The sequence below is a fragment of the Salvelinus alpinus genome, chromosome 2 (assembly GCF_045679555.1).
Source record: "Salvelinus alpinus chromosome 2, SLU_Salpinus.1, whole genome shotgun sequence".
Taxonomy (NCBI): Eukaryota; Metazoa; Chordata; class Actinopteri; order Salmoniformes; family Salmonidae; genus Salvelinus; species Salvelinus alpinus.
This window is the reverse complement of record NC_092087.1, coordinates 44,510,511-44,532,316: the sequence shown is the minus strand read 5'-3', so window position 1 is coordinate 44,532,316 and position 21,806 is coordinate 44,510,511. Positions and strand designations below refer to the sequence as shown.

General features: G+C 41.9%; 1 protein-coding gene across 1 annotated transcript; it reads left to right on the top strand.

Moving 5' to 3' along the window:
• Window positions 1-6,165: 6,165 nt before the first annotated feature.
• Window positions 6,166-17,421, top strand: LOC139562849 (synaptoporin-like). The gene is made up of 5 exons (XM_071380972.1): window positions 6,166-6,363; window positions 8,285-8,409; window positions 12,938-13,136; window positions 13,720-13,911; window positions 16,279-17,421. Exons 1-5 carry the CDS (start codon window positions 6,340-6,342, stop codon window positions 16,657-16,659), a joined length of 921 nt encoding a protein of 306 aa, XP_071237073.1. The 5' UTR covers window positions 6,166-6,339; the 3' UTR covers window positions 16,660-17,421.
• The last annotated feature ends 4,385 nt before the right edge of the window (window positions 17,422-21,806 follow it).

Below are 21,806 nucleotides of genomic sequence, written 5' to 3'. Positions count from 1 at the left end.
TGGTGGCTGAGCGCTGTACTCAGATTATTGCATGGTGTGCTTTTGCCGTAAAGCTTTTTTGAAATCTGACACAGCGGTTGCATTAAGGAGAAGTTTAACTTTAAAACTGTGCATAACACTTGTATCTTTCATCAAAGTTTATGATGAGTATTCCTGTAAATTGATGTGGCTCTCTTCAAATTCGCCAGATGTTTTCGAGGCAAAACATTACTGAACATGACGCGCCAATGTAAACTGAGATTTTGGGATATAAATATGAACTTTATCGAACAAAACATACATGTATTGTGTAACATGAAGCCCTATGAGTGCTATCTGATGAAGATCATCAAAGGTTAGTGATTAATTTTATCTCTATTTCTGCTTTTTGTGACTCCTCTCTTTGGCTGGAAAATGTCTGTATGTTTTTTTGTGACTAGGCGCTGACCAAACATAATCGTATGTTGTGCTTTCACTGTAAAGCCTTTTTGAAATCTGACGCGATGGCTAGATTAACAAAAAGGTAAGCTATAATTTGGCATATTGAACTGGTGAATGTATGAAAGTTAAATATTTCTAAAAAATATTTTTTTAATTCGCGCTCTGCCATTTCAGCGGATGTTGTCGAGAAGTTCCCCATATTTAATCTAACTGCACTGTCCAATTTTCAGTAGCTATTACCATGCTATTGTTGAGGATAGTGCACAACAACAACAAAAAACTTTTATCACAGCAACTGGTTTGATACATTCACCTCTGAAGGTAAATAATGTACTTGTATTCAGTAATCTTGCTCTGATTTGTCATCCCGAGGGTCCCAGAGATAAGATGTAGCATAGTTTTGTTTGATACAATCTATTTTTATATTCAAATGTAGGAACTGGGTTCTACAGTTTGAACCCCTGATGTCTCTGGCTCCACACCCACCCCACCCAGCCATCTAGATGTGTGAAAGTTAGTGTATAAGCCAACGATCCATCATGTATGACATTCCTGGAAGTGTATAAACTTAAATTGTGTATTACCATATCATTTTTGTATGTTCTCTATAGTTATGTAATGGAAAATGTATCAATTGACCAATTCGGAAATGTTTTGCATACTTCACTGGATCAATCTGAAGCTTTGCACACAGACTGCTGCCATCTGTCGCCAAAATTTAAATTGCGGCTAAACTGCAACATTATATTATGGCCTTTCTCTTGCGTTGCAAAGATGATAGAACAAAAAAATGTAAAACATGTTATTATCTTTTACCATATCTAATATGTTATATTCTCCTACATTCATTTCACATTCCACAAACTTTTCAAATGGTATCAAGCATATGTATATCCTTGCTTCAGGTCCTGAGCTACAGGCAGTTAGAGTTGGGTATGTCATTACAGACACTGGTCCCCAAGAAAGTAGACCTCTCTGTTTACATCACATACATTATCAAGCTTTTCACACATATTATTTAGTACTGACTGTTAGCACTTGGTGGCCTATAGCAACAACCCAATAGAAAAGGCTTCGGTGTGCCAGGTAAACCTGCAACCACAACACTTCAATAACACTTGACATAAGATCTTCTCTAAGTGTCAGGGATATGGCTCTGAATATATACAGTACAGCAACACCTCCCCCATAAGCATTCCTGTCTCTTCTATAGATGTTATATCCTTGTATTGTTACTGCTGTATCATCAAATTAATTATCTAAGTGATTCTCAGAAATTGGTACTATATGAATGTTATCTGACCCTTTAAAAAAAATGTGCCTAAAATGACATACCCAAATCTAACTGTCTGCAGCTCAGCCATTGAAGCAAGGAATTGCATATTCTTGATACCATTTGAAAGGAAACACTTTGAAGTTTATGGAAATGTGAAATGAATGTAGGATAATATAACACATTAGATCTGGTTAAAGGAAATACAAAGAAAAAAACAACCATTTTTTTGTATTTTTTATGTACCATCATCTTTGAAATGAAAGAGAAAGGCCAAAATGTATTATTCCAGCACAGGTGCAAATTCGATTTTGGCCACTAGATGGCAAATCAAATCAAATCCCGCCGAATACAACAGGTGTAGACCTTATAGTGAAATGCTTACTTACAGGCTCTAACCAATAGTGCAAAAAAGGTTTTAGGTGAACAATAGGTAAGTAAAGAAATAAAACAACAGTAAAAAGACAGGCTATAAAAGTAGCGAGGCTACATACAGACACCGGTTAGTCAGGCTGATTGAGGTAGTATGCACATGTAGATATGGTGACTATGCATATATGATGAACAGAGAGTATCAGTAGCATAAAAGAGGGGTTGGCGGGTGGTGGGTGGCGGGACACAATGCAGATAGCACGGTTAGCCAATGTGCGGGAGCACTGGTTGGTCGGCCCAATTGAGGTAGTATGTATATGAATGTATAGTTAAAGTGACTATGCATATTTGATAAACAGAGAGTAGCAGCAGCGTAAAAAGAGGGGTTGGGGGGGGCACACAATGCAAATAGTCCGGGTAGCCATTTGATTACATGTTCAGGAGTCTTATGGCTTGGGGGTAAAAACTGTTGAGAAGCCTTTTTGTCCACTCCGGTATTGCTTGCAATGCGGTAGTAGAGAGAACAGTCTATGACTGGGGTGGCTGGGGTCTTTGACAATTTTTAGGGCCTTCCTCTGGTGTGGAGGTCCTGGATGGCAGGCAGCTTAGCCCCAGTGATGTACTGGGCCATACGCACTACCTTCTGTAGTGCCTTGCGGTCAGAGGCCGAGCAATTGCCGTACCAGGCAGTGATGCAACTAGTCAGGATGCTCTCGATAGTGCAGCTGTAAAACCTTTTGAGGATCTCAGGACCCATGCCAAATCTTTTTAGTTTCCTGAGGGAGAATAGGCTTTGTCGTGCCCTCTTCACGACTGTCTTGGTGTGTTTGGACCATTCTAGTTTGTTGTTGATGTGGACACCAAGGAACTTGAAGCTCTCAACCTGCTCCAATACAGCCCCGTCAATGAGAATGGGGGTGTGCTCGGTCCTCCTTTTCCTATAGTCCACAATCATCTCCTTAGTCTTGGTTACGTTGAGGGATAGGTGGTTATTCTGGCACCACACTGCCAGGTCTCTGACCTCCTCCCTACAGGCTGTCTCGTCATTGTCGGTGATCATGCCTACCACTGTTGTGTCGTCAGAAAACTTAATGATGGTGTTGGAGTCGTGCCTGGCAATGCAGTCGTGGGTGAACAGGGATTACAGGAGGGGACTGAGCACGCACCCCTATGGAGCTGCAGTGTTGAGGATCAGAGTGGCAGATGTGTTGCTACCTACCCTCACCACCTGGGGGGGGCGGCCCGTCAGGAAGTCCAGGATCCAGTTGCAGAGGGAGGTGTTTAGTCCCAGGACCCTTAGCTTAGTGATGAGCTTTGAGGGTACTATGGTGTTGAAGGCTGAGCTGTAGTCAATGAATAGCATTCTCACATAGTGTTCCTTTTTTCCAGGTGGGAAAGGGCAGTGTGGAGTGTGATAGAGATTGCATCATCTGTGGATCTGTTTGGGTGGTTTGCAAATTGGAGTGGGTCTAGGGTTTCTGGGATAATGGTGTTGATGTGAGCCATTACCAACCGTTCAAAGCACTTCATGGCTACGGATGTGAATACTACGGGTCTGTAGTCATTTAGGCAGGTTGCCTTTGTGTTCTTGGGCACAGGGACTATGGTGGTCTTCTTGAAACATGTTGGTATTACAGATTCAATCTGGGACATGTTGAAAATGTCAGTGAAGAAACCTGCCAGCTGGTCAGCACATGCCCGGAGCACACGTCCTGGTAATCCATCTAGCCCCGCAGCCTTGTGAATGTTGACCTGTTTAAAGGTCTTATTCACATCGGCTATGGAGAGCGTGATCACACAGTCGTCCGGAACAGCTGATGCTCTCATGCATGCCTCAGTGTTGCTTGCCTCGAAGTGAGCATAGAAGTGATTTAGCTCGTCTGGTAGGCTCGTGTCACTGGGCAGCTTGCGGCTGTGCTTCCCTTTGTAGTCTGTAATAGTTTGCAAGCCGAGCGTCGGAGACGATGTAGTATGATTCAATCTTAGCCCTGTATTGATGCTTTGCCTGTTTGATGGGTCAAAATTATATTTGAATGATGTCTGTGAGTATAACAGAACTCATATGGCAGTCAAAAACCTGAGAAAAAATCCAAACAGGAAGTGGGAATTCTGAGGTTGGTCGATTTTCAACAAAGCCCCACTTCACAGTAGAAGCATCAGACAAGGTTCTAAAGACTGTTGACATCTAGTGGAAGCCTTAGGAAGTGCAAGATGACCCATATCCCACTGTATATTCAATAGGGGCTGAGTTGAAAAACTACAAACCTCAGATTTCCCACTTCCTGGTTGGATTTTTTCTCAGGTTTTTGCCTGGCATATGAGTTCTGTTATACTCACAGACATAATTCAAACAGTTTTAGAAACTTCAGATTGTTTTCTATCCAATACTACTAATAATATGCATATATTAGCATCTGGAACTGAGTAGGAAGCAGTTTACTCTGGGCACGCTTTTCATCCAAACGTGAAAATGCTGCCCCCTATCCATAAGAAGTTATTAAGTTCCCTCAGCACTCACATCAATCAACCTCTTACAAAAGTCCCTCTACTTCTATTCGAGGTGAAAATTATGAATCAGACACCTTATCGATAGCAACTGCTCACGATCCTACTGGAATCAGACGTTTTTTTGACTCAATGGAGGAACGTAGTCAGAGAAATGCTGATGAATGTCTTGCTCGAGCTGTGTACGCAACTGGTTCACCACTGATGCTCACAGACAATGTGTATTGGAAGAGATTTCTGAATGTTCTTCGCCCAGCATACACCCCTCCAACCAGACATGCTTTACCTACTCATTTGCTGGATGCAGAGTTCAACAGAGTTCAAGTGAAGGTCAAGCAAATCATTGAGAAGGCACTGTTCGTGGGAATTTTCGTGGGCAAGAAATAATTAACTACATAATTTCCACCCCTCAACCATTATTCTACAAGAGCACAGACACAAGGGACAACAGACACACCAGTCTCTACATTGCAGATGATCTGAAGACAGTCATCAATGACCTTGGACCACAGATGGTATTTGCACTGGTGACAGACAATGCTCCGAACATGAAGGCTGCTTGGTCTAAAGTGGAGGAGTCCTACCCTCACATCACACCCATTGGCTGTGCTGTTCATGCATTGAATATGCTCCTCAAGGACATCATGTCACTGAAAACAATAGATACACTCTACAAGAGAGCCAAGGAAATGGTTAGGTATGTGAAGGGTCATCACGTTAGAGCGGCAATCTACCTCACCAAGCAAAGTGAGGAGAATAGGAGCACCACTGAAGCTGCCCAGCAACAGCCGTTGGGGTGGTGTTGTCATGTTTGACAGTCTCCTGGAGGGGAAGGAGTCTCTCCAAGAAATGGCCATATCACAGTCTGCCATTATGGACAGCCCCCTCAAGAGGATCCTTCTGGATGATGTATTTTGGGAGAGAGTGGTAAGCAGCCTGAAATTCCTGAAACCTATAGCAGTAGCCATTCCACGGATCGAGGGAAACTATGCCATCCTGTCTGATGTTCAGACTCTGCTTGCAAATGTAAGAGAAGAAATCTGTACTGCCCTGCCCACTTCGCTGTTGCTCCAAGCAGAGGAAACATGTTAATCACTATTATTGCACGCAGAGTGAGTCCGTGCAACTTATGTGATTTGTTAAGCATATTTCTACTCCTGAACTTATTTAGGCTTGCCATAACAAAGGGGTTGAATACTTATTGACTCAAGATATTTCAGTTTTTCATTTTAAATTAATGTATATATATTTTTTAAGATAATTCCACTTTGACATTATGGGGTATTGCGTGACACAAAATCTCAATCTAATCCATTTTAAATCCAGGCTGTAACACAACAAAATTTGGAAAAAGTAAAGGGGTGTGAATACTTTCTGAAGGCACTGTATCCCTGTCTCTACTGAATCTATGGGTGGAAATCTCCTAGGTGAATCCTCATACTTTTACAGTTCTGTCTATCTGTCCTCTAAGAGAGGAGCAGAAACACCAAGTTACACGACAGACAGTCTCTACACTACATCCTCTTCTTTCTCCTACCCCCCCCCCCCGACACCTACCCCAACCCCAGATTGCTTGCTTTGCTCTCTCCTCTCCTCACTTCAGATGTCTGGTCTCTGGTCTCCCCACCCTCCGGGCAACCTCTGCACTCTGCTCTCTCTCTCTCTGCTTTCTCTCTTTGTGCCATCTACATCAGTGACAGTACAACAGTATGAGGAGAAAGCTGCTAACACCATCTTGCGGAGTAGAACTTGTTCACTTTGCTTTTTAAATGTGTATGGTCATATTTGCTCCGGTAAGTTGTTGTTTCTTTCATATTTGGACTGTAGCTAATTGATTTTCATTAGTAAGTACATTCCTGGCTAAACACTATAATAAAGCATTACAATTATCCAGTTATGAAGTATGGATGTGCTCTATGGTAGGCTAGTGATAGATCTGTTTTTAAAATCGTTTTTTTTTTCATTTTCAATTTAGTTTGTAAGGAATAGAATTTATGTTTAGTGGGTGGAATGTTATCAAACGTTGTTTCCAGTGGAGTCTTTTGGTGTGTGTGTGTGTGTGTGTGTGTGTGTGTGTGTGGCATGTACAGTATTCCAACAGGTTGAGTCACTCTATGGGGCTCTGCCCACCCTCTAACCCACCGTAGGCGACCCTCTGTTTGCAGTCAGCCCATTTCTAAATTATTCAGTTGTTTTCATAATACTGTTTTCAAGGAAATCAATCCCAAACCTTGATCATCAGTCTGCTTGATAGATATGGTGCCAAGATTAGGGGCTCGATTAAATACGCAGCGCTGAAGTTCAGCGCTATAGCGCAATTAAAATTAAAAGGTGATTTTCGATTGAGCCAACATATCTAGTGTTTACCGTAAATGCAGTTTCCGCTAACATTGCCTTTAAATGTCAATCACTCTACAACGCATATCTTCAGTGCTAAGGATTAAATTGACGCTAGCTTTCATCTATCACCTCTCTCTCTGTGTCATTAATGATCGGAATAATTTAGAAAGCATCCTTATCCATTTGAATATTAATGAGTGAATGACCAAGGGGTTTGCAGACAACAGACAGATCAATCCATCTATAAATCCATCCAATCACTGACTTTTAATTATAGCCACACATACTTAATTAGATGGGGTCTCCTGGCTGTATGTGATCCCTTTATTAAGCAACTCTCTCTGTCTATGTCTCTGTCCCGCTCTCTCTCTCTGTCTCTGTTTCTGTCTTGCTCTCTCTCTCTCTGTCTCTCTCTGCCACTGTCAATCTCTCTCTTTCTAAAAGATAAACAAACCCACACAAAGAAACACAACAAACAAACAACATTTCATCAGAGAGATGAGTTGTGTCGTCTTTCTAAATTATGGGAAAGGTTAAAGATGATGGATAATTACTTGGTGTGTGTGTCCATGCGCGTGCGTGGGAGTGCTAGGTCTTGATTAGAATTGACCAATGCTTCAGTCCTTTCGCATGCATCAAAGGTAGATAACAGAAAGAGATTAGTGCCAGTAGCCTACAGTATCTGACTGCCTGCCATGCCCACGGACGGTTCCTGATGAAATATATATAACATGTATAACATGCTGACTTCAGTCTCCCGGGCCACTGACAGAAATTATAGACACATGATCCCTTTGAAAGATGTGCATGCCTCATAGACTCCCAATAGATATATACGGAGATACAACATGCATTCACCTGTTTGCATTCATCAACAGCAGTTGAAGCTCTGACAAACGCAGAGTGACTGTTGCTTAATAAACCTACGTGATACTGGAAAGAGCAGGTTCTCTTTTCTTTAAGGATCGATCAACAGCTCCAAGTTGGTAAAAGCTAAAGACAACCAACTGTAAAACTCCTTCCACCATATACTGTATCCACACCATACACCATGTTACACATGAAAAGTTCCCTAATTACTTTCACAGAGTCAGCCTTTGTCAGGATGTTGATGGTCCTCTGTGGCCCATTAATTCCAGCTGCTAGTCTAGCAGCTCTGTACAGGACCAGACAGGAGAGGTGTGACAAGAAGCAACTATGTGTGCATTCCCAACTGGTACCCTATTCCCTATGTAGTGCACAACTTTTTTACCAGGCCCAGAGCTCTGGTCAAACGTTGTTCACCGTGTAGGGAATAGGGTGCCATTTTGGGACACAGCCTATGTCTAGAATGCTCAATGGGTAGGAGTCTAATGAGGTATTTTCTTTTCCCAGATCTTTGCCGTCTGTGCATTTGCAACATGTGGAGGGTACTCTGGTCACCTGCGGGTGAGAGTGGAATGTCTAGACAAGAGCCAGAGCAACCTCAGCATCACCGTAAACTTTGCCTATCCCTTCAGGTAATACATGCTGACATTTTTCCATAGTCTGACTACTATACTTTTACCCATTTTATTGTGGTTCATGGTCAACATTCTCCAAAACATGAATTCAGCAGAATTGACATTGAAGTACACTACAGTCATGTGCAAACTGGAGCAGAAGGCTCATGCCATTGTCACATGTACTTTCGCACTCATGGGTATGTCACGTTGAGAGACAAGTCATATTTACCTAGATTAACATGGTGACCACACTGCTCGTGTCACGTGTGCAAGCGTTGCAAAATAACATACATGTTATTCAATCATTGCACCCACACTGTTCGAGCGCGTCAACGAGCATCTGCATATCCAGAACTTGGTTCTATTTGCGACTATTGTGTCATGCTGGTATAAAGGATTTTGGAGACAGGCGCAGGAATACACAATAGGGGTTTTTAATACACCCAAAACAAACACGTATACAAAAACACTGGGCTGTACCCAAACAAAAGAGCGAGGGTAAACCTCACTGACTGACACGGGATGATACCCGTAATACACAATATATAAAGCACGCAGCATAACAGCTCCACCAACGCATAGGTACTCACACCACCAACAAACATGGGAACAATAACCAACAAAGACAGAGGGAACAGAGGGCACATATATAACATACTAATCAGGGGAAATGGGAACCAGGTGTGTGTAATCAGACAAGACAGTCCGGGGTTGATGATAATGAATCCCGTTCCCGAAACTGGTGAACAGAATGAGCATCAGTACCGGGGGATCCGGGACAGCTTGACACGCTGCAAGTCCCGCCTCTCCCATCTCCTCATTGGTTTTTAGGAGCATATACCTACGTGGGTGTTTGAAAGATGAACTGAGGTCAACACACCAGTCCAGTTGGTAGTGGTAATCCCCCTTAAAATAGGTTGCCAACCACCATGTCAAGTCCAAAGAAGAAGAAGACGCATGAAGGAGGAGAGATTACTAGAAGCAAACTTTTACCCTTTTATGTGTGGATTAATTGTTCTGGGATATACTGTAGGCGACCTGTAGCCTACACAAACTGTGCATTTCAGGAAAAATAATGACCCAATGTTTATATCCCAAAGCAAATTAGCTAGAAACAGCAAGATATCTAGCTAAATTGCCATTAATGTTTAATGCGTTTTGATCTGTCCCCAAATATAGTTGGTTCAGAGTTTGCTTTGATATTTCAAAGCAAGAGCTTCTGGTCTAGCTATCATTGAATCTACGGTGCATATGGGAATATAGCTATGATGAGACAATGACAGTGTTGTCTGCCTGTGAATGTGTTTTGAAAAATAGTGTGGTGGCTGAGTTTTATTTTCCATCTATAAAAGATGGAAGAAAGAGAACAGCATTGAGTTGATGAAATATGGAGCTGTCAGACAGACTGTGGTGTCAGAGTCTTTGTCTGATCCCCAGAAATGATTCATGTTTCCACATTCAGTATCTCATGTGTATCTATCTACAGTACCTGCTCCCTTGAAAACCCTAAACCTTTTCAACTCCTGGGGCCTCATTTATCAACCGTGCATACATGTCTTAATATATGATGGTATATGTGGAGATTCTAGGATTTCTGTAACAAATTATTGGGATTTATCAAAGTGTAGCTTGCAACATTATACACATGTTTTCATTGATAAATCAGAGCCATAGTATATTTGTGTGCTCATGAACAAGCGCTAAAACTCCACCTTTTATGGTAACAAACTTCCTCATTTGCTGTATGATTTGGGAAATGTTGGAATGGGACATGTCAGATTTAGACCTATATAATAAAAGTGTACAAAGGCTATACATTCTGTTATGCAACCTCCTTACCAACGGCAAATGCATCGATTTTATCATTAGGCTTACTCTTTAATGTTCATATTATCCAACTATTATCATAATTCCCGTGTGTCAAACACCTCCATTTTCCACAAAATAGCAATATAAGCATGTAATACAATTATTCAACCACTTGAAGTTGTGCGTATGCATGGTACAGTACATGGAGATAAGCACACTTCCCCGTCAAAACTGGCAAATGCAAGGTTTAGTCTTTTTTTGTGTGCACGCACCTTTGATAAATTAGTCCCTTAGAGATCGGTGGAGAGATTTGTAATTGAGACTCCTGAGCATCATGCAGTGATTCTGAAGAGTACATACAGTTGAAGTCGGAAGTTTACATACACCTTAGCCAAATACATTTAAACTCAGTTATCCACAATTCCTGACATTTAATCCTAGTAAAAATGCCCTGTCTTAGGTCAATTAGGGTCACCACTTCATTTGAAGAATGTGAAATGTCAGAATAATAGTAGAGAGAAGGATTTATTTCAGCTTTTATTTCTTTCATCACATTCCCAGTGGGTCAGAGGTTTACATACACTCAATTAGTATCTGGTAGCATTGCCTTTTATATTGTTTAACTTGGGTCAAATGTTTTGGGTACCCTTCCACAAGCTTCCCAAAATAAGTTGGGTGAATTTTGTCCCATTCCTCCTGACAGAGCTGGTGTAACTGAGTCAGGTTTGTAGGCCTCCTTGCTCGCACACACTTTTTCAGTTCTGCCCACAGATTTTCTATAGGATTGAGGTCAGGGCTTTGTGAAGGCCACTCCAATACCTTGACTTTGTTGTCCTTAAGCCATTTTCCCACAACTTTGGAAGTATGATTGGGGTCATTGTTCATTTGAAAGACCCATTTGCAACCAAGCTTTAACTTCCTGACTGATGTCTAGAGATGTTGCTTCAATATATCCACAAAATAGATAGATGCCATCTATTTTGTGAAGTGCACCAGTCCCTCCTGCAGCAAAGCACCCCCACAACATGATGCTGCCACCCCTGTGCTTCACGGTTGAGAGGGTGTTCTTCAGCTTGCAAGCCTCCCACTTTTTCCTCCAAACATAATGATGGTAATTATGGCCGAACAGTTCTGTTTTTGTTTCATCAGACCAGAGGACATTTCTCCAAAAAGTACGATCTTTGTCCCCATGTGCAGTTGCAAACCGTAGTCTGGCTTTTTTATGGCGGTTTTGGAGCAGTGGCTTCTTCCTTGCTGAGCGGCCTTTCAGGTTATGTCGCTATAGGACTTGTTTTACTGTGAATATAGATACTTTTGTACCTGTTTCCTCCAGCATCTTCACAAGGTCCTTTGCTGTTGTTCTGGGATTGATTTGCACTTTTCACACCAAAGTACGTTCATCTCTAGGAGACAGAACGCGTCTCCTTACTGAGCGGTATGACGGCTGCGTGGTCCCATGGTGTTCATACTTGCGTACTATTGTTTGTACAGATGAACGTGGTACCTTCAGGCGTTTGGAATTTGCTCCCAAGGATGAACCAGACTTGTGGAGGTCTACAATTTAAATTCTGAGTTCTTGGCTGATTTCTTTTGATTTTCCCATGATGTCAAGCAAAGAGACACTGAGTTTGAAGGTAGGCCTTGAAATACATCCACAGATATACCTCCAATTGACTCAAATGATGTCAGTTAGCCTATCAGAAGCTTCTAAAGCCATGATATCATTGTCACGATCGTCTATGGGAGAGAGAGAGGACCAAGGCGCAGCGTGTGCAAAATACATTCTCTTTATTTCGAGAAGGGAAAAAACACGCAACGAACACTATAACAAAACGAAACAAAACAACAAACGATCGTGAAGCTATAAACGTAAGTGCACACACAAGCTACAAACGTACAACATAGACAATTACCCACATTAACCTAGTGCCCATGGCTGTCTTAAATATGGCTCCCAATCAGAGACAATTAATGACATCTGTCTCTGATTGAGAAGCATTCAGGCAACCATAGACACAGCTAGACACCTACACTGAACACAAACCCATCTACTCTACTTAACCCCCTAAACCATACAACCACCCTAGACAATACAAAAACACATACCTTCCCCATGTCACACCCTGACCTAACTAAAATAATAAAGGAAACAAAGAATACTAAGGCCAGGGCGTGACAATCATTTTCTGGAATGTTCCAAGCTGTTTAAAAGCACAGTCAACTTAGTGTATGTAAACTTCTGACCCACTGGAATTGTGATACAGTGAATTATAAGTGAAATCATCTGTCTTTAAACAATTGTTGGAAAAATGACTTGTGTCATGCACAAAGTAGATGTCCTAACCGACTTGTCCTAACCGACTTTGTTAACGAGAAATTTTTGGAGTGGTTGAAAAACGAGTTTTAATGACTCCAACCTAAGTGTATGTAAACTTCCGACTTCAACTGTATACCCCAATCTCCTTAGATTAGTTTTCTCTCTTCCCCTCTCTCTTCTCCCTCCCTCCCCTCCTCCCAAAGCCTGTCAGATCAGGTCAGATACCATTGGTAATGGAAGGATCCCCCCCCCCCAATGTAGTAACATCTTTGTTGTTGTAATATCACAAACGGATGTGGCAGTTTCACTGCTATGGATTCATGATTGAAAGGTTTAAATTGCCTACACTGTGATCAGAGCCTTGCATTACTCAATAAAGGTCTCTGTGACCATGTCCTTGTTCCTGTCATCTGATAGGTTACAGCAGGTCCATTTCAAGCCCACACTGTGTGATGGGAACAGACAGGAGACCATCTTCATGGTAGGAGACTACTCCTCCTCAGCTCAGTTCTTTGTGACCGTGGCAGTTGTTGCCTTCCTCTACTCCCTGCTGGCCACCGTGGTGTACATCTACTACCAGAACAAGTACCGCGAGGGTAACAGAGGACCACTGGTGGTGAGTTGATTTACTTACCAAGAGCTGCCTTTGATTCATTCATGCCATGGGATTTGTATAATTTGCATGTGTATTAATTGAGATACAATAAATTTAACATTATACATTATTGCATTCTTTAAATAGCAGTTAGCTGTAATTTTCTGTTAGTCCTGATGTTACTCCTGCTGTTACTCCTGCAGCTAGAGTCACAGATGTTTATAGACCCAAACAGGGGGCTGGCAAAAGACATGTCAAAGGCAGGCAGAGGACCGTAATCCAGGGCAAAGTCAATAAGGTACAGACCAGCAGGCAGGGTCAGGACAGGCAGAGGTTCATAAACGGTTCAGAGTCAGGCAGGTACAGAACAGCAGGCAAGCTCGGTGTCAGGGCAGGCAGAATGGTCAGAACCGGAGAAACTAGGAAACAGAACTTGAGAAAGCAGGGAGACGTTGCTCCTCATGTTACTCCACATGTTACTCCTGCTTTTTTTTATCCCATATCCCTTTAAATCTCATTTATAACTTCACCCTATCCTCTTCCTCAACTCTCACAATCTCATTACATCTGATAATAACCTCCTCCATCTCTCCCTCCTAAACAGGACTTTGTAGTGACTGTGCTCTTCGCCTTCATGTGGTTGGTGAGCTCCTGTGCCTGGGCCAAAGCTCTGTCTGATGTGAAGTCAGCCACAGATCCCACCCAGGTCCTCCTGCTCATCTCCGCCTGCAGACGCCCAGCCAACCGGTGTTCAGCTTCCCACCACCCAGTCTGGTCTGAGCTCAACACGTCTGTGGTGAGTCATTGGATGCGTCCATAATGTCACCCTATTCTCTATATAGTGCCCTACTTTAGACCATGGGCCCTAGTCAAAATTAGTGCACTATATATGGTAGGGGTATTCAACTCTTACCCTATGAGGTCCAGAGCCTCCTGGTTTAACTGTTCTACCTGTTAATTAATTGCACCCACCTGGTGTCCCAGGTCTAAATGAGTCCCTGATTAGAGGGGAACTATGATACAATGCACTGGAACTGGCTTCGAGGTCTAGAGTTGATTTTGAGGGATATATGGAGTAGGGTCCATTTGGTACACAGCCCTTATACTCTATGTGAAACATGAATGCTGATCAATGTTAGCTCCATTGCCTTTTTTTAACCAGGTAGGCCAGTTGAGAACAAGTTCTCATTTACAACTGCGACCTGGCCAAGATAAAGCAAAGCAGTGCGACAAAAACAACAACACAGAGTTACACATTGGATTAACAAACGCACAGTCAATAACACAATAGAAAATCTGTATACAGTGTGTGCAAATTAAGTAAGGAGGTAAGGCAATAAATTGGCCATAGTGGCGAAGTAATTACAATTTAGCAATTAACACTGGAGTGATAGATGTGCAGATGAGGATGTGTATAAATACTGATATAAATATGGGTGTGCAAAAGAGCAGAAAATAACAAAAAACGAATATGGGGTTGAGGTAGGTAGTTGGTTGGATGGGCTATTTACAGATGGGCTGTGTACAGCTGCAGCGATCGGTAAGCTCCTCTGACAGCCGATGCTTGAAGTTAGTGAGGGAGATATAAGTCTTCAGAGATATAAGTCTTCAGTGATTTTTGCAATTCGTTACACTCATTGGCAGCAAAAAACTGGAAGGAAAGGCGGTCGAAGTAGGTGTTGGCTTTGGGGATGACCAGTGAAATATACCTGTTGCAGCGCGTGCTACGGGTGGGTGTTGTTATAGTGACCAGTGAGCTGAGATAAGGCGGAGCTTTACCTAGCAAAGACTTATAGATGACCTGGAGCTATTGGGTTTGGCAACAAATACGTAGCGAGGACCAGCCAACGAGAGCATACAGATCGCAATGGTGGGTAGTATATGGGGCTTTGGTGACAAAACAGATTGCACTGTGATAGACTTCATCCAATTTGCTGAGTAGAGTGTTGGAGGCTATTTTGTAAATGACATTGCCGAAGTCAAGGATTGGCAGGATAGTCAGTTTTGCGAGGGTATGTTTGGCAGCATGAGTGACGGAGGCGTTGTTGCGAAATAGGAAGCCGATTCTAGATTTAACTTTGGATTGGAGATGCTTAATGTGAGTCTGGAAGGAGAGTTTACAGTCTAGCCAGACACCTAGGTATTTATAGTTGCCCACATATTCTAAGTCAGAACCGTCCAGAGTAGTGATGCTAGGCGGGCGGGCGGGTGCGGGCAGCGATCGGTTGAAGAGCATGCATTTAGTTTTACTACCATTTAAGAGCAGTTGGAGGCCACGGAAGGAGAGTTGTAGGGCATTGAAGCTCGTTTGGAGATGTGTTAACACAGTCTCCAAAGAAGGGCCAGATGTATACAGAATGGTGTCGTCTGAGTAGAGGTGGATCAAAGAATCAACGCAGCAGGAGCGACATCATTGATATATACAGAGAAAAGAGTCGGACTGAGAATTGAACCCTGTGGCACCCCATAGAGACTGCCAGAGGTCCGGACAACAGGCACTCCGATTTGACACACTGAACTCTATCTGAGAAGTAGTTAGTGAACCAGGTGAGGCAGTCATTAGAGAAGGCTGTTGAGTCTTCCGATAAGAATGTGGTGATTGACAGTCGAAAGCCTTGGCCAGGTCGATGAAGACGGCTGCACAGTACTGTTTTTTATTGATGGTAGTTATGATATCGTTTAGGACCTTGAGCGTGGCTGAGGTGCACCCGTGACCAGCTCGGAAACTGGATTCCATAGCGGAGAAGGTACGGTGGGATTCGAGATGGTCGATGATCTGTGTGTTCACTTGGCTTTCGAAGACTTTAGAAAGGCAGGGCAGGATGGATATAGGTCTGTAACAGTTTGGGTCTAGATTGTCTCCCCCTTTGAAGAGCTTTCCAATCTTTAGGAATCTCAGACGATATGAAAGAGGCAGATCATTTTAGGAAGAGAGGGTTGTCTAGCCCAGCAGATTTGTAGGGATCCAGATTCTGCAGCTCTTTCAGGACTTCAGGTCTTCAGTTCCGACAGGTGGTGTTTAACGGTTGTTGATGACGTTTTACATCATGTGTGCACACCAACGAAAATTCTTAGCAACCATTTGTTAAATTTTCTGATTCTAAATCTGTCATTTTTATGTTTAGACCCTAACTAAATACCCTCTTTCTATACCTCTATGCAGGCTTTTGGTTTTGTAAACTTTATCCTCTGGGCCGGCAACATCTGGTTTGTATTCAAAGAGACTGGCTGGTACAAGACTGGCCAGAGGTACCCGATGAGAAGTGCCTCTGAGAGACGGGCCAATGGGATGAGCCAACGACTCTGCAGCCAGAACAGTGTCGACCAATCAGGGGACAGCTTCTATCAACATCCATACAGGCAGGCTAGTTTTGACCTATCACGGGAGAGCTTTGGCCAACATCACTACAGCCAAGGCAGCTTCAACCAATCAATGGGCAGCTTACGCTTGCCGCAGACTAGTCTAGGACAGCCAGTCATCATCAGTCAGGGGGATGTCACCCCTAAAGGGCCTAATCCTATCATATTTGTTAATGATATTTAGATCACATTTTGCATACATTTTGCCCTCATCTACTTACCCTCACAAACTTGACTAGATCAGAAAATACTATTGTGTATTGATAAGTCATGTAGATTTTCCGATGTGAAGTTTGCAAGGGCCAGGAGGTTGTAATTATCTAACGGGGTGGAATATAAGAGGGAATAAGATGGTATAGTAAAAGGGAAGTAAGGGATATTTAGCAAGTGAGTTATTTGAGAGGAGATCGGAGTGAATTGGAGAATGTATCAGAAATCAAAATGGAGTGAGAGAAGATTGTCTGTGTGAATAGTGACTTTGCATTATATGTGGTGGCTGTCTTACGGAAGTGGTTTTCTTGGTGTGTTTAGTCTAGAACTTGGTGTGTTTTGTTTTAGAACTTGGTGCATCGGTGGACAGGTGTTACCTGTGTTTCACTAGAGGTTCAATGATTCATGTTTATATTTACAAATTGTTTTAAGCTTCAGTAGGTTTGTGCTATTGAATTAAAAATTGCGGTGGGTACATTCGTTTGTGAACTGTATATTATATATACTCTAATTATACAATCTGATTCTTCAATTGATGCAGTGTGCTTGATTGGTGGTGGGTGGCTGTGCAGTGTTGATAGTGTTATGCAGTGATGCTCCCCAGTCGTTTCACACATTTTGTATACTTGTTGTCATTTCTCAATGGTTTTCAAGTGATGTTGATGTTTCACAGGGATCTTAATAATACTGACATTGAAGATGCACAAATAAAAATGACATTGGCATTTTCCAAATGGTTTGCCTCTGTGTGAATACTGTACTAAGCCTTATGAAACTAAAGTCAAACCAGTCTGTCTGTCTCTAGACAACAACCAACTACAAGGGCAGTTTAGGAACACACCTATGCAGAATATCCTATTTAAGGTCTGACATTCTAAAGATATGGACTCTTACTGCTGAACTCTGAGCCCTGACAAACATGTGGTTTCCACATGTTTGATACCATTCCATTTATTCCATTACAGCCATTACAATGATCCCGTCCTCCTATAGCTCCTCCGACCAGCCTCCACTGCTCTGAGCCCTGACTTTCCAAATATATGAACACTTACTGCTCGACTGTAACTCTGTGCTCTGAATACACGGTCTATCACACAGGTGAAAGGTGCTCTGATATTCTGCTGTCCTATCACAGTGATCAGATCAGATCTACCTGAGAGCTGTTACCATGGCAATGCAGGTATGGTACAATAGGTGAGAGCTGTCATCCTTTTCTGCTTCAGAGGGAGTCTGTAACAAGACAAATAAGATTCAGCACTGCCTCGTTTCCATGGCAATGTGGGCTACTTGATACAGAACAGGGAACGGAAAGAGAAAAGGAGGATATTAAATACAGAAGTAACTGAAGAAGGTGAAGGAGAAAAGATCAGAAAGCACATTGATAAGAGAGAAAAATAAAGTGTGTGAGTAGGTGTGAATGTCTAGTTTGTGTTGAGGGGAGTGCTAACTGCACCTGCCAGGTCCCCTAGATATTGTCATGCTTACAGTACCTTGTTTAGCTCTGTGGCTAGACTAGACAAGTGTGGAGAAAGGCTGTCAGATTAAAGGCTCATACAGGCACAGACACAAGGGCCCATGGGGCCCCTCTCTCTGGCTTAGGGACTCTATTTTATTCCTTTGAACGCAAGGATTTTAATGAGATCCAAGCCTGCTCACATCACAAAACATGGATTCTCTTTCTCTTTCTTCAATTCTGTCTCTTACTGAGGGTTATAGTACTGTATCTTGGATGAGCATTCTAAATACATGCCTTTCATATACAGCAGCTAATGCATTGCAGCCAGTGCTGCATTGCAGCCAGTGCTGCATAATCAGATCTCTGCAATATCAGAAATCAAATGTTCTTTGAAGAGCCCTAAAGATGTTGACATAATAAAAACACGTTTTAATCCAGATAAAGTCCTAATGGTGAAATCTAACACCTTCTGCAACAGCGTTCCATCATTTCAGTCCCTATAATTGAGACCAAGTGGGAAACAATATATATATATTTTTTTTCTCAGCATAATTGAATTTACAGGCTCCCAAGGAGCAAGCTAATGGAATGAGGAATCCAACTAAGACAAATACCATGACGAAATGCCAAACACTGAAATGGGCCTAACATCTCAGGATGACAGCTGGGATGTAAAATACATGAGAAGAGATGAGATAAGAAAAGAGCCGAACAGAACAGAAGAGAACAGAATAGGAGAGAGCGGATGTACAGACATTACCCAATGGTAAGCCTGTTTAATAACGTGGCACGAGGGTTGTAATTAAGTTTCTGTGGGTTGCATGGACTCTTCTGTGTGTGCGCAGCCATTAAATACAGTGTGGAGAGAGTGAGGCAGTGTTTCTCTGGTCACATGCCAAATGGAACCATATTCCCTGTGTAGTGCCCTTCTTTTGACCAGGGCCCATAGGACTCTGGTCAAAAGTAGTACACTATTGTATATGAAATAGGGTGCCATTTGAGATGCATACTTTGTGTGTTAGGCCGACCCTCCACAGAGATGTTAGCTAAACGGCAACAGCAGGTGTCCAGGCCACAGAAAGACACAAGGATGGAAATTGCAGTGTAGGTGTCCCACAGTATAACAATTAAGATCACCAGGAAATGAAGGGTTAGAATGCACATGCCAAGGCTGTGTGGAGGGCGGGAGATGTGGAAGGGGTTGGGAGAGATGGAGGGGTTCGGGGGTTGATGGGTTCAAACACTGGTCGTGTCCGAATACCCATACTTGTGCCCTAAATAGTAGGCCGTTTTGAGTATGTGAAAAAATTAAGTTTAATAGTATAAAACGTTTCTAAAATCAACTATACTTTTTTCGGCTTTGACCACAGGTGATACATTAGATATGGGGATGCGCTAAGGAAATCAACCAATAGCGGGAAACAACGCAATCATGCATGACACATTCTCAGCATACAAAAATAGAGTATGTGAATTTTCAGAAATCAAGTGTGTTTTAAATGCCAGAATGTTACTCACTCACATACTCACTCTTCATCTAGTAGAATTCGATGCACACTATTCCACAATGCATTGGAATAGATGGGCTGAGAGTGATAGGCCCAAGTTCTCTTCAAGTAGCCAAACGACAAAACTAGGCTATGTATTTGGGAAGACACCAAATAGTGAAGTGTTCAAATGTAGGCTAAGTAGTTTTTGTTCTGCTTAAAATGATCACGAGTATCGTGTCATAGGCTACATCTTTGAGAACAAATGTTTAAAAAAAAAGTGTTACTTGTTCTCTTGGCCTTCGTTAAGCAAAATAGCCTACTAATTTGATTAGATTTTTTCTGAATATGTCAACACCGGGGACTCTGGATGTGGCTGCGTTGTTGATGTCATGTTAATCAGGCCTTTTGATTTGAACATATGGATTGTTTGTTTTGTAGGCTAGGCTTTCTGTAATTTATATTTATTTATGGATCAAGCCTAGTTCCCAATGATCAGTACATTAGTTCATTATGATACTGTCCAGCGGTTCTGAATTTGCGATGTACACGACTGTCGTTTCTCTGTGCAACGTTTCTCTGTGCAATAGCCTTTCGATTTGAACATTAGAAAATGTTCGGTGTGTGTACTAGGCTGTTACATATGCTACATCACTTGGGTTTTACTAAGAAATATGTTGAAATGGAACCAAATTAGGCTATATGTTTCTGTCTACGGTCCTTTTTAAATAGGATAGATGGGCTATATGGGCTACGGTATAGGTTGAATGTTATAGTCTGCCATAACCAGCCTGAGTAAGCCTATAATTCCATTCATATTTGATTCAGAGTTTAAAGAAATGAATCTAATTGGAAATTATCAGGCTGGTTAATGTGATGCATGTCTGTTGAATTTTGACAAATCCACCTGCACTCAGCCCCGCCCCACCTTTTCAGCCAGCCAGGAGCCACTACTGCGTTGAAGCCGTGGAATATTGCATACTTTCTACTAAAAAGTACATGCTAAATAGTATGCAACGATGATTACATAGTATGCAGTTTAAGTATGTATTATGCTAGTATGGGTATTCGGACACGGCCAGGGCTATTTTCAACAACAACAAATACGGATTGTTTGAATACAGGATGCTGATTGGTTGATAGCAGGGTGTTATTCATGACAATCCCAGGGTAATACCTGTTAAGAGTTTCATTTTAATTATCATTGTACATCCACTAGGGTTGGGATCAATAAATTCCAAATTATTTTAAATTCCAATTCAATTCTTTACTTACCTAATGAAGTGGAAAATGTATGTTGAATTATATTAGATTTGTAAAAATCTTCAAGTTATGGAATTGGAATTGAAATTAGACTGTTTGGACTTTTTAAATTTGAATTGTATTTGAATTGTAAAAACATGTAATCTTCGGAATTTAATTGGAATTCAATATTTGTACATTTCCCAGTTAATGGAATTGATGCACATATTATCAAACATTTAATGTAAGATTTGTTTTTATTCATTCCAACCTGTATTCCTATATTTCCTGTATAACTAGGCTGTCTGAACAGTGACATGATCAGCCTGAAAGCCTGAGAGAATTGAATTTGAATTTGCGCAATTGTTGAGATTTGAATTCTTGGAATTGAACTAAAACTGGAATTCAGAGGAATTTAATTCTCTAAATTGAAAGACTGACCTGGAATTTGAATTGTATTAAATGGAATTTACAAGGAGCGAGAATTGAATAAAAATTTAAATTGTGGAATTGACCACAACCCGGGCATTAACTGTCCCACAGCCCAGCCAGGCAATTCATAAACATAATCTCCTCTGGAAAAAGCATTATTTCCCCATGATTCTAGCCTAGCATTTAGTTTGCAACTGTGGGGGTTTGTCTGAATCTTGCTGCCTGCCTCTCCAACCTGAGCAACAATGTGTTTTCCTGTTGATCTCCACAGTGCAATAGAGAATGAACGTGTTCAGTTGAGGCTGACAGCTCCACTTGACTAGCAATTTAATGGCTGGCTTTTGCACAGACAATATTGTCTGGTGAAAGGATGAGATAACTAACTGCGTTAAAATAACGTTTTTAAAATAAACATGTCGTTAATCTTTTTTTAAATATCTGGCAACCATTTCATAAAACCAATAAGGCACTCGAACTCAGGAACTCACGATAATCCCCGGGTAC